Source organism: Mercenaria mercenaria, chromosome 6, assembly GCF_021730395.1.
Source record: "Mercenaria mercenaria strain notata chromosome 6, MADL_Memer_1, whole genome shotgun sequence".
Classification (NCBI taxonomy): Eukaryota; Metazoa; Mollusca; class Bivalvia; order Venerida; family Veneridae; genus Mercenaria; species Mercenaria mercenaria.
The window spans coordinates 61,344,830-61,360,827 of NC_069366.1; the positions used below are offsets into that span (position 1 = coordinate 61,344,830).

Sequence of the window (15,998 nt, forward strand, 5' to 3'; positions counted from 1 at the left end):
CTTAGTCTGTTGCAGCCAGGTAAGGCCTTTCAGTGAACAGTACTGTAGACAGGGTACTTTTTGTATAGGATTTATTTAAGGATTTCATGGTAAGCAACCCTATCCCTGGTGATGAATTCATGATGAAACATTAGTGTTTATGTTTTAGCACATGATGCAGATGTATACTGATAAATATATTTTGAATTTGTAAGTGGCATTAATCACAAATATAAGTTAAAATAAAACTATTGCTAATCTTACCCAATCTGCACTATTCAATCGCAGATCAGGTGTGTGACACAGGGCCATCAGGTGTGTGACACAAGGCCATCAGGCGTGTGACACAGGGCCATCAGGTTTACTGTGTGGTCTTTACTTTATTTTTATACACCCGTCTCTGAAAGAGCAAGGCATATTATTTGAATACTTGTGGCGGGTGGGCGGGGTGTTGAAAAGCATGTCCACTCGTTAAGTCAAACAGTTTTCATCTGATCTTCACCGAACTTGCTGACAATGTTTGTGGGTATAATATCACCATTAAGTTTGATAACCACCTGTATCATCCCAGGCACTCTTGGATTATGGCCCTTGAATTACTCGAAAAACTGCAAATTTAGCCTTGTCCACCCTCTAAGTCAAACAGTTTTCATCAGATCTTCACCAAACTTGCTGACAATGTTTGTGGGCATAATATCTCGTCCAAGTTAGATAACCACCTTAATCGCCTTAGGGATTCTTGGATTATGGCCCTTAAATTACTTTAAAAACTGCCAATTCAGCATTGTCCAATTTTTATGGGCATAATATCTCGGCAAAGTTTAATAACTACCCAAAGCTCCCCAGGCACTTGTCAAATTATAGCCCTTGAATTACTCGAAAAACTGCGAATTTAGCCTTGTCCACCCTCTAAGTCAAACAGTTTTCATCTGATCATCACCAAACTTGGTTACAATGTTTTTGGGCATAATATCTCGGCCAAAGTCGATTACCACCCAAATCGTCCCATGCACTCTTGGATTATGGCCCTTGAATTTACACAATTGAATATTTAGATGGGGTTATTTTGTGACAGTCTGGCACTCTTGTTTGAAAATTAATACATATGTGCACAGTGAGTCTGCTACCTATAGTTGACAGTCACACAAAATAGTACACACACCTGTCAGAAGTCCAAGAACACTTGATGTAACTCAAATACTTGTCCAAATTACAACATATTGCTGTTTAAACCTCTACTTAAACTATACCTGAGTAGCAGTTATCACTTTAAAAGACATACTGGTTCGAGTCGTAAATTCGTCCAGGTCATAAATATTCGGCCACCCACTTTAAAGCTTTTTTTCAAGCCAGATGCTTGAGAAGGCATCTGTGTCATCACAAGCACTTACGTTAGCAACAAAGTCGGCTAAAAACAACAAGTTGAGGTGATTAGAAAAAAAATTGTCCTTCCCTGAAGTTGTGTACTCTAAATAGCAAATATTTTGTCTCGCGGGTCGCGTGACGTCATCGCACACGCTCGTTTATACTGAGGCCCGGCAAGGGTAAATTCAAATATAACTTTATAACATGAAAATAACATGCGTTAACTAGCATAAAACGCGTTAAAACCAAGTAAATGAATATATTGTCCCTCAACGTCATTGAACTTCCATGTCTGCGTTGTTTTTTCACGTTGACGTCATTTCCTTTTGAATTATCCATTTTGGGACCTTAATACGTTTATGCTTTGCCACGGAACGCGTATATATAAAAAGATGTTATCACAGCACGTGAGTGCGAGAATCTCTTCACTCTCCTGTTAAAACACCCCTCAAAGGTAACAAGAACAGCAGTTTTATGCTAGAATGTGTGATAAACAGTGACGTTAAAATTAAACTACATCATGCTGGTGTGAGAAGGATGACAGGCGCTTTTTTGAGTCGGCTAAAGGCTGAAAGCCTTTTGACGAGTCCTTGCTGTTCAGCGATTCTCTAAATGGACCGAATAACACGTGAAGGGATGTAGTTCCATTAGATTTCTCAAATTTCAAACAGTTCACTGCATGAATGAAGTTAAGTTGTGTCAATTCCCTTTGCTATGACCAATATACGATGTAATCTGTCATATTTATGACTTGTAATTGTGCAATACTCGAATGTAACTCATTAAGCATAAATGTGCATTTTAAGAATTGCGCAGGCTTACAAAGCTTGCGTAACATCCAGCGAAAGACAAAAAATAGTTCCACAGGGCTCCAGATAAGATGCGTATTAGCGTAAATTACGTATAGAAATAATGCAAATACGCATGTCTAATAATTTCTAAGCGTATAAAAACGTATATAAAATTACAGAAACGCACACAATGCTTTTTTAAAAACAAAATCTGAATCGTCTGGATGCGTTAGGTAACATAGCCGATCAGCCTTAATTCTCCCACATTGAACGTACAAGCATCGTATGATTTCTATAAACTTTGCGTGGGTTGAATTTTGCAGTCAGTAAATGGATAAATTATTGGAAGAAGAAGCTCTTACTGGTTTGTTTAGTTACTACTGATATTAAAAATGATTTTAATTCTTATTTTTCGAGAAATAAACAAATCGGCGAAACATTAAATTGTATTTTCTTGTAGTTTTTGAAATCGAAAGTAGATCATCTATGTTTGGCTGCTTTCATGAAACGAAACAACTTTTTTATGAAAAGATTTAAATAAGAGGTAATTTAACCGTAAACTTGTCAGATACTGCCAATTGCTGCTAAATGTCTCCGTATCATCACAATTTGTAAAATATATTGTTGAAACTGGAGGAGAAAAGTGTAATCGTATCCGGATATAATATTTTGGGTAAATATCGAGCTGTGTTATGAAATTTTAAGAAAAAAACTAAAAACAAACTGAAACTGGTAGACTATACTGTCAGTACATCAATCATTAGCCGACTCAGGACCTTCAGGCCTTTGATTAATCTCTGTTGGCAAATATTTCCCACGAGGTATGCTATTGAAAATTGATTGCAGTTTGTTGAAAAAAGAGCGATTTTGGCTGTAACATCGATTTATTTCCAAGACGATGTTGAAAATATAACTAACTTTATGTTTAGAAAGTGGCCGAATATTTACAACCTGTAGAAGGTAAAATGTGGAGGCTAAACCTGTCCGTTATTTTAAGCGCGGGTTTATTGTTTACCGTACTGTAAACAGCCGTTAATGGTAACAATCAATGTTGCTTGTATTAAAGCACATATGATAGAAATTTTGTTCAAATCAGTTGTACAAAGAAAGAAATATTTAAGAAAAACCACAAAAAGTGGCCGAATTTACGACTCGAACCAGTATGACAGATTTTCTGTACACCTACCATATATTTAATAAACTGTTAAAAGTGACAACACCTATTCAAGAAACAAATTTCTGTATTTCAAAATTGAATGGAAGCTGTTGTAACATGATCTTTAAATTCATTTAGTTACAACAGATTTTAGTTCAACCATTACGGGTTGCATTTCTAGTTATTGTAAAGCTAAAAAAACGTGCACAGATAGAAATTCTGGTTGTGTTGACAGAAGCATCTCTTTATTCTACAACAAGGAAAATTTGTATTAAAATGTGGCATAACTATGAAAGCTCTAGCTGAATCTGAAATGGAAAAAATTACATAGGTTTGTACTAGATATCGGTTCAATGTGCATATTTTAAATGGCCCAATTATCCTCTGTTGAGCAAACACCATAATAGGTAATACTTCTTAAATGATTCACAAGTTTATATTTGGGTACATGTATTGTATATAAGAGCATATATATTTACAGTGTGTAGATTAAGTCACCATGCATGTTTTCAACAAAACCATATGTATATACTAAAATAACTACTTTACAGAAGGAGCAACTGTTGGACTCTGTGCTGCTGAGAGATTGGCTATATGTGAGAAAGTACAGTCAGTTATGACAAACTCTGGTTTCCCGTGCTATATCAAATCTCTTGAAGAGGTCAGTATCCAGTATTCTTTCTAGCTCCCCAGAGCAGAAAGTGGTCACTACCCATTTATTGTCAACATTATTTTCAAACATCATCTCCTTTAAAACCATTGGTTTTCGGTTGATGAAGTCCACCTTTGTAGCTCAATATGATAAATGCAGATCTACAGATACTGGGTCTTAAGAATGGGTGAGGCATTATGTTCTCAGTGATAATTTTATATAAGACACTGTTTTTGAAAGATTTAGTCCTCCAAACCTCTGGTTCTTGAAGAGAAGTTTCATACAGTGTACATTACATTTAAAACATTTATACATTATACATGTGTGTTTTGTAGGCGTTCGAGTTGATGCCTGAAAATGAGGGGAAATCTACAGGCAATATACACACTGTTTCTACAGAGATAAATAACTCAGCAGACTGCAACTCCAGTCAAGCAGATAGTTCAGCCAGTGTCTCAGGTCCTCATTCTAGCACCAGTCCTGCATTTAGGTAAGTTTCCAGACTGTCATAGTATTTACAGTTCAGTATTGCATTTCAAGATTTTAGTTGTAGTACCAGTCAGGCTTTATTTAGATACATGACTGTCAAAGTACAGTTGAAACTCGGTACAGTGGAGTCCGCTTATTTGCATACCCAATTTGTCAAAGCAAAATATGCGAATAACCAGGCTATTCGTTTATCTGAATACACGTATATGGCATCTGTTTCCGTTTCGGTATGCTACGGCTGCTCTAGGAGCAATGGTTATTACTTTGAATCAATACGGCAACATTAATTGGAAAATGTGTCACTAATGGAGTGATTAATCATACCTGTGTATGTTTTAAACAAATAAAGCTGTAAACGACAATACTGTTGAAGTATTTTCGACGAATTGATAGCGAAAGTACTGTCCTAATTATAAGAAGGAAGTAGAACGTCATCAGCGGTGTAGCATAAGAACTGCTACAAGTGTGAGAATCACGTTGACGAATTTGTCACGCACCGATTGTCACCTAGGCGACGTGAAACAGCTGATCGGCTAGAGTAATTCACAGTAAATTGTAGGCGTCTTTTGATAATTTTTATCGCTGTTTGCGACCAAATTAGTGGACTTTTAGCCAAATGTTTTATGCAATTAAGCGGGACGGATTATAAATTCAATGCAATTATGCGAAAAACTTTAAAGGTAATTATATAGGGATCGATCGGTGCTTCAAGTTCGTATGCGAATATCCGGGATATGCGATTAACCAATATGCAATTAAGTGGAACGTACTGTATCTCGAATTTCAAGGGACCGTGCTTTTTATTTCGAGATAACCGAAATTCGAGTTATAAGGAGGGATGTATATTGACGAAATGATGAAAAAAAGTTGGTTCCAACACCTTTTTAAATCTCAAGTTATTGGACACACTTTAAATATGGTATACCTTGCAATAAATCTTTTAAAACGCAACACAAAATGATTATATTTTATATTTTATTTCCATGTTTTTGAGTTAAGTTTCCTTTTTGTACCACGTTTCTCTCCCGGAGTATTGATAGCATTTCGACCTGTCAGTGACATTTTGAATGAATGATGCTTTCTCCAAAGAAGTTATTTTTTTGTACAGTCTCATCACGATTACCTCTAATTAATCCTTATTAAAGATCCCAACTGTTCAAACTAATTATGTCTCGCACCACACAGTGGTGTGGGAGACATATTGATTTACTCCAGTCTGTGTGTGTGTGTCTGTCTGTCACAAAGCTTGTCCGCACTCTAAGTCGAACATTTCTCATCTGATCTTCACCAAACTTGAACAAAATGTGTTTGACCATGAGACCTTGGCCAGATTCGATAACTAGCCAAATCTGCCCAGGCACTTTTGAATTATGGCCCTTGAATTACTGATTGGATCCATTCATCACAGCCATTGAGAGAAGTCTTTCTGTCACAAAGCTTGTCCGCACTCTAAGTCGAACATTTCTCATCTGATCTTCACCAAACTTGAACAAAATGTGTTTGACCATGAGACCTTGGCCAAGTTCGATAACTAGCCAAATCCGGGACTTGAAAATTTCTTTGACTTAAGCAGAATTTCGAGGTAAGCGAGTTTAAGATACCGAGTTTCAACTGTATTTACTATTCAGAACCTGCATAGGTTACACTTTTGGCCTTTATTTCTAGTACTAGTCTAGTATTCAATTCTTTCTCCAGCATTATACAGTATTTACAGTTCCATCCTTCAATGTAGGTAACTAACCAGACTGATTGTTGACAAGTCATATAATAGCCTGCGCTGCTGCCTTTGATCTTGGTACCAGGACTTTGATCTTGGTACCAGTCAACTATTACATTTTTCAGATTTTGTTAAATGAAAGTATGGCTGTTTAAATCTAAAGATTACAGATCAGCCAGTTTTTAGGCATTTATACTATATGTTAAACAAGACATAGATAGAAAAAATGAAACCTACCATTATACCGTTGATTAGAACAACAAGCATTATCTGTGTCTACTCTGTCTCTTACACAGGGATGGTGACAGCTCAATAGAATCAGTGAGAACAGAGGACATTAAGAGTAATTATCAGATAAATGTGAATTTAGAACAGAGACTTAAGGAAACAATAGACAGCATGAAGTCTGTGTCAGCTAGGGAAGATTTTATATGCTCACTCAGGTATGTTATAACATATTTTCATCTGCTCCATAGATCCATGCTTTATACAGTAGAGAATCAACAAGGAGTGGAAGATAGAAACTTAAGCTTTAATTTCAGTTATCTAAAAATGTCCTTGTTGTAAAAATGAGTTATCAATATTAAATCAGTTTTATTGTGGGAATATCTATTGCTAAGATTGAGCTTTTTTTCTACCGCAAGTTTTATCAGATGCTGGAAATTAGCCTTTTATTGAATTTAGATACAAGTGATTTGCCTCCCTTGAGAAAGTGGCTGATCTGCTGTAGATAAGTGTAGACTGTTCTTGTATAAAAAAAACAACAACATATTGACCAGTGTCCAGTGTTAAAAGGTTGGGTATTAAGAACAGTCTGAATATTCTAGCAGCTGATTGGTCAACTATAACCTGAAAAGTTTTGTATGGACCAATTGAAGAATTGCATTCTGAGAGTGTTCTCCTTGCTCTCCTGATTATGTTTAACAATCTTTTAGGTTAGCTTGCATTATAGATTTACTTTAGTGTTAGATTATACAAACATTTTGTATCTTACAATTACAGACATAAAATACTACTTGATGTTGCAAGGCATTGTGGGTATTCGAAGGTAATGCTGGGAAGTTGTGGTACCCAGCTTGCTGTGCGGCTACTTACAGATATCTCTACAGGAAGGGGTGCACATGCTGCCATGGAAACAGTAAGTTTGGAGAAAGAAGTTTTTTTTTAAAGATTAATTCAAATGTTTCCTGTCAGGCCATCACCACTGGCATGCCCTGCTGGTGCCTCCTTGTGGTAGTTTTAGGACAGAGTGAAAATCTGTGTTGATCCGTTGACCTTTCTGAAGTCAGAAGATTTTCTCTATTTTTATGCTTGAAGCCATATTGAGTAACAAGACTTAGAAGCCTTAAGCAGAGGCATGGTGAAACTGGACGGTGGATACCTCTTCCATTTCACACCTGTTTCTTAACAAATTGAAAGCATACATGTGATAAGTTCAGAATCCCAAAACTGGAGGTTTGCCATTTTTCAGCTGGAGTTGGGGTCTCAAAACTGGAGGTTTTTTATCGACATAAATTAAGCGCGCGGACACAAAACTTGGTGACAAAATACAAAATTTTAGGCCACAAAATAACACATAAGTCTACACCAGTAGAAACAATTGATCCTCATAACTGCTGATTTGAATTTTGACAGAGTTATGCCACTTTTTAACTTACATTTTTTGATTAAAGTTTAATATAATGTCCAATATATCTGTTACATTCAAAGCTATTGACTATTATGCCCCTTTTACTAGCAAAGCTTTAACTGCCCCTTTTACGGGCAAAGCTTTAATTCATTCAGAGTCAATCACTGAGAAAAGTCGAGCATGCTGTTTTGCAGAAGTTAAACAGATTAAATTTGTTGAAACAAAGTCTCAATTTAGGTCTGGAATGGTGGTGAACATGCATTAACATTATTCAACTCGAGGACTGAAGAAAAAAACGAAGCCCTAAATTGGTCTGAACACAACCCATAAATTATGTAAATTCCTTACCCCACCCACTTTCGTATGAAAATACTGATAATGATTTTGACATGAAAAACAGAAAACAGAAATGCATCAACATGTATTTACCCTTACCAAAATAATGTAGATTGAAGTTATCATACAAATGAGTGTGTGTTTTCATCCAATTTTCAATGAAATAAGTCCGATTTATTAGCAAATTAATTTGGTAAACATTGGAAGAAAATGGCGTAGCTGCATAAGGGGAAATAACATTCATGTTCTAAAAATAGTACTGGGTTGGTTTTTCCAACAATTATTTATGTGATTTTATTTTCTTTGAATAATCAAAAATTCATTTCAGCTGGGAATTATTTCTTGTGACTTGGAGTTTTTTTGCTTCACATTGGTAAAAAAATGGAGCCTAATCGGCATTGAGAATGGGTTATTATTCGGCCCCATGAGACAGGTGGAAAAGGCCCTGTTTGTCTAATCCCTTATCAAAACAATTAATCATGTTATCAAAATTCACCTGTGAAAAACAACTCTTTCCTCCAGCTACGTGTCAAACGTTGATTTACTGTGTAAACATGTTTGGCACTCCTCGGTAATTATCAACCAAGTCATAATATTGATTTTTTTTTTTTTTTTGTTGAAAAGCGGGAGAATTATGGTTTTGGTCGGGAGACGGGAGGCAAGGTGAAAAAATCGGGATTTTGACCCTCCCGCGCGGGAGATCACATGTATGTTGAAAGATATAAATCAGATTGTTTTGTAAGCTGTATTTTGTGAAGCATTAGAAAAGAATGCATTAACTTTAAGTTCTATGAAAGATATGTATATACCAGATTTATGTTGCGAAGTCAGGCAGCTGTGTTGCAAATAAACATGCAAAAATGGAACCACACATTGCTCTCTTAAATTTGAAAAACTGTTTTTGTCACAAAAAGTGATCCTTAGGTAAAAAATTCAGTACTATACATGGAAAACTTACCTTGCAGAATACCAGTAGTAATAACTTTATAATGTATATTATAACAGAAGTTTTTTTGTATCAGATATTATATGTGCTAATGGATAAACATTATTTTCAGGCATTTGCTGATAGACGGCTGAAAGATATAATGTTTCTCAGGCCAATGAGGTAAAACAGAATATTTTCATTAGTTTGAATCTTTCTAAAATTGTGCAGAAAGTCCTTGCAATTTTATCAGGAAGTTTGCTTTTACTTCATTTTTAGCTCATCTGATTTTTTGAAAAAAAATGATGAGTTATTGTCATCACTTGAGCGGTTGTCGGCGTCGGCGTCTGCGTCGGCGTTGCCTGGTTAAGTTTTATGTTTAGGTCAGCTTTTCTCCTAAACTATCAAAGCTATTGCTTTGAAACTTGGAATACTTGTTCACCATCATAAGCTGACCCTGTATAGCAAGAAACATAACTCCATCTTGCTTTTTGCAAGATTTATGGCCCCTTTTGTACTTAGAAAATATCAGATTTCTTGGTTAAGTTTTATGTTTAGGTCAATTTTTCTCCTAAACTATCAAAGCTATTGCTTTGAAACTTGGAATACTTGTTCACCATCATAAGCAGACCCTGTACATCAAGAAACATAACTCCATCTTGCTTTTTGCAAGAATTATTGCCCCTTTTGGACTTAGAAAATCAGTTTTCTTGGTTAAGTTTTATGTTTAGGTCAGCTTTAATCGTAAACTATCAAAGCTATTGCTTTAAAACTTGCAACACTTGGTCACCATCATAGGCTGACCCTGTACAGCAAGAAACATAACTCCATCCTGCTTTTTGCAAGATTTATGGCCCCTTTTGGACTTAGAAAATATCAGATTTCTTGGTTAAGTTTTATGTTTAGGTAAACTTTTTCTCTTAAACTATCAAAGCTATTGCTTTGAAACTTGTAACACTTGTTCACCATCATAAGCTGACCCTGTACAGCAAGCAACATAACTCCATCCTGCTTTTTGCAATAATTATTGCCCCTTTTGGACTTAGAAAAATCATTTTCTTGGTTGAATATTATGTTTAAGTCAACTTTTCTCATAAACTATCAAAGCTATTGCTTTAAAACTTGCAACAGTTTTTCACCATCATAAGTGGACACTGTACATCAAGAAACATAACTCTATCCTGCTTTTTGCAAGAATGATGGCCCTTTTTAGACTTAGAAAATCATGGGTAGGACAATATTTCTATTATACAAAAAAAATCAGATGAGCGTCAGCACCCGCAAGGCGGTGCTCTTGTCTTGTTTAAGGGATAGTAATAACTTCTATTAAATGCTTTCACTGAGTTTCGAACACACAGCATACAAGTCAGTCTTTTCTATCAGTGAGCCAGTGTACCTCCTACATAAAATAGATTTTATAGTTGAATTGAAATACTAATATTGAAGATTCAGTGCTTTTTGAAATTCTTTCTTTTGCAGGGATTTTAGTTCTAAAGAGGTAGCGATGTACAATTCTTTTCACAATGTGGAAACCATTTTTATCCCATCATTAACTACCAAGGTATGTATTAGTTACTTATAATTAAATGAAGTAAAGAAAGCTCCACAGTGGAATGGTTCTTGATTTCTAATTGGTGACTCCTCACCTTTTCAATTGGGTTGAAAGATTGCTAGTGATGTAATTATTTCCATCCAAGTTGGTTCTCCATAAGCTTCTGGTTGTGGAAAGTCAGTGGTCCTACCATGCCCGAAGCCTTGGCTTGGGGAATACAGATATAATGTTAAAGCTACAAAGTGGAAAGCAGTATCTCATTATAAACATGGACAATTTTAAAGAAACAAGACTCTTTTTGAAGGATTTAACATATTATGCTTAAATTTTATCTGAGTTTTAATATGCAAAATCAGAGTTTAATCAAATTGCAGAAAAAAATCCAATACAAACTTGCAGAACTATCTTAATATGCGAAATGTTTGAACTTTTGTCAGGACAACGTACAGGGAAAGAAAGTAAAATTTGAAAGTAAAAACGATTCAATATGTATGTTGTGGTATTACAGGCAGAGACAAATGTTAGTATAGAACATTTGACAGAAAGTTTTGTTACTGGTCTGCAGGCAGACTACCCTTCAACTGTCAGCAATATAATGAGGTATGTTTTACATAGTGTTTTAAAGGTTTATGTTTTTATCCCCCGCCGATGAAATCGGGAGGGGGTATTGAAATGGCGTTGTCCGTCCGTGCGTCCATCCGCAGCCATTTCTCAGTAACTAGCTGGTAGAATTTCATGAAACTTGAAATAAACATGAACCAACATACTGCAATGATGCCCGTCAAGTTTTTTTTTGATTGGTCAATTTCCCTTAGAGTTATTGCCCTTGATTTAATGAAAAATGCCCAAAAATGACCGTCCGCAGTCCAGTCTCAGTAACTTTTGGGTAGAATTTCATAAAACTTGAAATAAACATGCACAAACTTACTGCGATGATGCTTGTCGATTTTGTTGTTTGATTGGTCAATTTCCTTTAGAGCTATTGCCTTTGATTTAATGAAAATCCACGTCTGAAGCCATTTCTCAGTAATAAACAGGTAGAATTTCATGAACCAACATACTTTAATGATGCCTTTCATTTTTTTTTCAATTGGTCAATTTTCCTTAGAGTTATTGCCCTTTAATTGTTTAAAAATCTACAGATTTGTGCATAACAAGCCAACCAATTGGTAGAATTTTATTAAACTTCTTTCATTCTTTTCCAAAACAAAATAATTATAAACATGTAAAGTTTTGTACAAACACCTGGTCACCACTTTGCCTTGGTCACGCCCCCCGCCAAAAAAAAAAAAAAAATCCTTTTTATTATTATTTCTTTCCAAACTTTCCATAAATATTTATCAGCATGCAAAGTTGTACCCTTCCCCCACCTCACTCTTCACTCAGTCTTGCCCACCACCCCGATCATGCATCTCCACCCCCCTCCCATTTTTATGCCCCCTAAGGGAGGCATATAATTTTTGAACCGTCTGTCAGTCCGTCGGTCTGTCAGTCTGTCCGCAATTTTCGTGTCCGGTCCATATCTTTGTCATCGATGGATGGATTTTCAAATAACTTCGCATGAATGTGTACCACAGTAAGATGACATGTTGCGCGCAAGACCCAGGTCCGTAGCTCAAAGGTCAAGGTCACACTTAGACGTTAAAGGTCATTTTTCATGATAGTGCATTCGTGTCCGGTCCATATCTTTGTCATCCATGGATGGATTTTCAAATAACTTGGCATGAATGTGTAGCACAGTAAGACGACGTGTCTCACGCAAGACCCAGGTCCGTAGCTCAAAGGTCAAGGTCACACTTAGACGTTAAAGGTCATTTTTCATGATAGTGCATTCGTGTCCGGTCCATATCTTTGTCATCCATGGATGGATTTTCAAATAACTTGGCATGAATGTGTACCACAGTAAGACGACGTGTCACACGCAAGACCCAGGTCTGTAGCTCAAAGGTCAAGGTCACACTTAGACGTTAAAGGTCATATTTCATGATAGTGCATTGATGGGCGTGTCCGATCCATATCTTTGTCATTCATGCATGGATTTTAAAATTATTGGGCATGAATGTGTACCACAGTAAGACAACGTGTCGCGCGCAAGACCCAGGACCGTAGGTCAAAGATCCTAAACTCTAACATCGGCCATAACTATTCATTCAAAGTGCCATCGGGGGCATGTGTCATCCTATGGAGACAGCTCTTGTTTTTCATCATTTTTAATGTTCCATCAATTTTTATAATCAACATGTGACATTTTTTACCCTCCCCTGGCTACCCCCGCTGCCCCCCCCCCCCTCCCCCCCACCCACACACAAAAAAGCATTCATATTCTGTTAAAATGATTTTGACTAATGAAATTATTTGCTTCTTAGTAACATCCTTTAACTTTTTGCCGGATATATTTTTTGGCCATTCCTAACCACAAGCCCTTTCGGCGGGGGATACTAATTCATCAAATTTGCTTGTTCAGCTTGAGCTATCCTACTCATCACAGCATGGGCAACTCACTTTGGTTAAGTTTTTCATACCAGTCCATATTTTGACAAAACCAAAATTTTCAACACTTGTGAACCATCACCATGTCCAGTTTTAGGCATGAGTACATAACTCCATCAAGGATTTTGGCAGAATTATGGCCCCTTTTAACTTATAAACCTTGGTTAATTTTTTATTTTTTTTTATTTTCATTTTACAAAGTCTTTTAACCTTTGAGACTCTTTTGTTTTGCAAAATAATGTTTCCAATGATGTTCACAGCTTCAAGTGTGTCCTAGTTAGAGGAAATTATATCTGTTGTTACAGTAATGACAAACGTTTTGAAAAAGCAAACAAGAAACATATTTAAGATAATGTCAAAACGCTATTTTCACACTATGGATTAGTTTTCTAATTGAAAATTTTAACCTTCTGTACACAGCTAAACCAAAATTTTTCAAATAACAAAGCTTTAAAATTTATCATTTTTTATCACTAAAAGTTAAAAAAATAATAGAATGACCCATATCTTGATGATCCCTACACCATATTTGGATGTATAAATACTAGGTCACTCGGTGAAGTCAAAGGAAAAGCTGTTAACGCTCTAGAGGTTGTAGGCCAAATTACTCAGATGAGCAATCCAGGGTCATCATGACCCTCTTGTTTATGCTTATCCTGCCATACTTCTGTGACAAGGCCTTATTGGGTATTATTGGTCACTCTTTGACAGTTCTAGTTAAAACTTGCATGCAAATGACTTTTTATGTGCGAATTAGGCAGATTCTAGTGTAAATGGGAATGCACTCGGGCAAGGCTGAACAGTATACTTTGAATTGAAATTAAATTACAATAGTTTCACTAGGATGAGAATTAAAACAGACTCAGTATCATTTTCAGTGAATTTGTTATTTACTTTAAATCAGACAAAACCTATCCACTTCTCCCTAATCTTAGCTGAGGGGGAAGTGACTTCTCCCTAAAATCTAAGTCTAACTTAAGCTGTGTGCATGTATCATAAAACAGACTGTGCATCAGTTTCATCAACCATTATATACAGTATTCAATACACTGTACTTTTATTAGTGTCAACTGCGAAAAAATGCCACATCCCAAAATTGCAGGACTAGTGAACTTTGTTGCTGGTGCTGGATGGGTAACAATTATAAGTCACTAGTCCTTTAGGATGAGTTATCTCTGAAAAAAATGTCCCTTGAGCTGTAGGTGGGAGGAGGGCATACACATAATTCAAAAGCAGTTTCTTGTTAGATCAGAAATTCAAGGTCACAGTGACCTCTAGACTGGAAACAGTAATCAGTCAATAAGTGGAAAAGTAAAAATAAGCTGACCTCTGTCAAATTTCATTTTCGATCAATAACTGGAGGACCATTTGACCGTGAACCTTCAAACTTCATAGGGTGGCAGGGCTTATAGAGTAGGCGACCCCTATTGTTTTTGGGGTCACTCTGTCAAAGGTCAAGGTCACAGGGGCCTGAACATGGAAAGCATTTTGATCAATAACTTGAGAATCGCTTGATCCAGAATGTTGAAACTTTATAGGATGATTGGTCGTGTAATGTAGATGAACCCTATTGATTTTGGGGTCAGTCTAATAAAAGTCAAGGTCACAGGGGCCTGAACATGGGAAACCATTTCCAATCAATAACTTGATAACCACTTGACCCAGAATGTTGAAACTTCATAAGATGATTGGACTAGGTCACTAGGTCAAATCAAAGGAAAAGCTAGTTAACACTGTAGAGGCCACATTTATGACCATATCTTAATGAATTTAGTCAGAATATTAATCTTGATGATCTATAGGTCAAGTTCAAATCTGGGTCAGGTGGGGTCAAAAACTAGGTCACTAGGTCAATTCCAAGGAAAAGCTTGTTAACACTTTAGAGGCCACATTTATGACCATATCTTAATGAAACTTAGTCAGAATGTTAATCTTGATGATCTTTAGGTCAATAGGTCAGGTGAGCGATATGAAGGCCCTCTTGTCATCAGTCAGCTTGGCCATACAAGAAATTGATGAGTGAACACAGGTGCATTGACTTATACTGAAATTTTGCATATTTAAATATTTACAACATAAATTATTGAAGATAGAAATATCATGATCAAATATAAAAATGTATTTAGAGCATGTATTTGTTTGTACACAGCTTGGGTTTGAGTTCGGAAAAATGTGAAATCTCGTTTTTGAGTCGGCTAAATGCTGTCAAGCGTTTGACGAGTCCTTGCTATCGCCCGATTTCTCATTCTTAAATGGCCTCACAACACAGCGAAGTGATGTAGTTCCATTAGATTGTCTCTAATTTCAAAGAGTTCATTGATCGAATGAAGTTTATTTATGTCAATCCTATTTGCTATGACCAATATACGATGTAATATGTCATATTTATGACTTGTAATTGTGCAATACTCGAATAAAGCCACGTATTTTCTTCCGCGGTAACTCATTAAGCATAAACACGCATAACGATTCTGCGGGATTTGGTAATACATTTGCGCATATGATTATGGTGACGAATTTTATGCCCTTTTGTCACAAAATAGCAAATATGGTGTTCACAAATTCAAATAAAAACTGCATATTAACTTATTAGCCAAATTATCCATTTGTTACCCTGTCCGTTTCAAAAAATTATCTTTAAAATCATTGCACAAATAACAAATTTATTGCGCTGTGCATTTTATGAATTGCGCAGGCTTACAAAGCTAGCGTAACATCCAGCGAAAGACAAAATATAGTTCAAGAACATACTGCTAGTATTTTATTGAGTGGGTACCTCTGAAAACATTTGAATGTCTCTTATCAAAGAGTTTACCACATCGATTAAATTAAACTATGACAGCTTCATTTTAAATGACCCGAATAAGATATGTGCAGTACGTTACTTCTTCCGCGAGATTTCGCGGATGAATCCTA

At 36.1% G+C, this 15,998-nt stretch overlaps 1 protein-coding gene across 2 annotated transcripts in view; it reads left to right on the top strand.

The window, feature by feature from the left end:
• LOC123548736 (cytoplasmic tRNA 2-thiolation protein 2-B-like) overlaps positions 1–15,998 on the top strand; it is a 54,459-nt gene that overhangs the window by 12,667 nt on the left and 25,794 nt on the right. For both annotated transcript variants that reach the window (XM_045336243.2, XM_053546081.1), the window contains exons 5-11: positions 3,843–3,952; positions 4,279–4,433; positions 6,446–6,592; positions 7,152–7,287; positions 9,174–9,223; positions 10,520–10,601; positions 11,101–11,192. In XM_045336243.2, the coding sequence (XP_045192178.2) occupies positions 3,843–3,952; positions 4,279–4,433; positions 6,446–6,592; positions 7,152–7,287; positions 9,174–9,223; positions 10,520–10,601; positions 11,101–11,192 (772 nt within the window). The remainder of the gene's footprint in view (positions 1–3,842; positions 3,953–4,278; positions 4,434–6,445; positions 6,593–7,151; positions 7,288–9,173; positions 9,224–10,519; positions 10,602–11,100; positions 11,193–15,998) is intronic.